Consider the following 1163-nt stretch of genomic DNA (forward strand, 5'->3'; position numbering starts at 1 on the left):
AAATGACATTCTTTGTTTGTGACTCAGTCATCATTTTGAGCTGATCAAGTTTGAGCCCCATTTCGAGGATCCTCTCGGATCCAGGTAATTGCTCCCATTCCGAAGTTCGATGAGGATTTCATCCCAATTGAGATGATTTCTCTATCATCTATCATGAATGATTTTCGTTGCCGTCGATCTTCATTGGATCTGAAGTGCTTTCATCGCAAGTTTGAGTTACTAACGTCTTGCCTGATTGGACCACAACCGTAGGCATTTGGTGGAGCGCACTGGTCTTGATCATCGCTAATTTGGACCCTCCTTAATGGACGCTGCATCTGTTGATTGGTCTGAAGAGTACGATGAGTGCCCGCTGAGATCGGAATACAACTGGGCTCACTGAAGATCTTGCATAAAACTTCTTGGCAACACTCTCGAAACACCAGGTCCTTGCAGTATATGGCAAAGTTTAGTGAGGAGTTCATTACTATCAAGAGATGATTAAGAACGATGAGGTTACGTATGAGTTGGGGGAACTCGACTTTCTCGCCATTGTCGATGAACAAGATCATCTCGTACATAGAAATGATCACCTCGCCGATATGGCACACGAAGAACAAGACAATGATCCCAATGAGCATGAGAGTAATGCTTCGGTTCCTCTTCTTCCGAGCTCGTTCCTGATTACACGTGTAAATGGAGGATTTGGGCAAGATCATTTGCCGCACAATTAAGAAGGTACTTATGAGCATGATCAGTGTGGGAAGAAGGAGAACACACACGGTATTGGCAATCAGGGTGTAATCCCGGACATAAGCCTCGTTTCGACGAAGCTCTGTTGTACCCACGACAATATCGGACACGTTGCTCAAAACCATTGTTCCGTTGACCATGGTCAGGTTGACCTCTTTCATCTCGTAATTGTACTCGAATTCGAACCATCTGGGCAGATTGAAGAAGCTGCTTGATAACGAACACGATGATCGACTGCCAGATCCCAGACTCAACCCGTGGAATGAGAATATTACTACCCGTGATCCGCATATCCATATAGCGATTCACTGCCACGGCCACTGTCATGTAGATCGAAGCCGTCATGAATGTGTTAGTAGCCGGATACAGAAACGGAACCAAAATTGGGAACACCTTTTCTTGGTACAGTGTCGACCAATCTGGGAGAGAGA

The 1163-nt window shown here is 45.4% G+C and overlaps 1 protein-coding gene across 1 annotated transcript; it reads right to left on the bottom strand.

Moving 5' to 3' along the window:
• Positions 1 to 200: 200 nt before the first annotated feature.
• LOC131880740 (uncharacterized) lies at positions 201 to 941 on the bottom strand. Its single transcript, XM_059227433.1, has one exon. The coding sequence runs from the start codon at positions 891 to 893 to the stop codon at positions 201 to 203; it is 693 nt and encodes a 230-aa protein (XP_059083416.1). The 5' UTR covers positions 894 to 941.
• Positions 942 to 1163: the final 222 nt, after the last annotated feature.

The sequence above is a fragment of the Tigriopus californicus genome, chromosome 5 (assembly GCF_007210705.1).
Source record: "Tigriopus californicus strain San Diego chromosome 5, Tcal_SD_v2.1, whole genome shotgun sequence".
NCBI classification, from domain to species: Eukaryota; Metazoa; Arthropoda; class Copepoda; order Harpacticoida; family Harpacticidae; genus Tigriopus; species Tigriopus californicus.

What these genes read in the sequence shown, in the direction of transcription:
- LOC131880740 (XM_059227433.1), bottom strand. Translation starts at nt 893, where the DNA reads ATGAAAGAGGTCAACCTGACCATGGTCAACGGAACAATGGTTTTGAGC.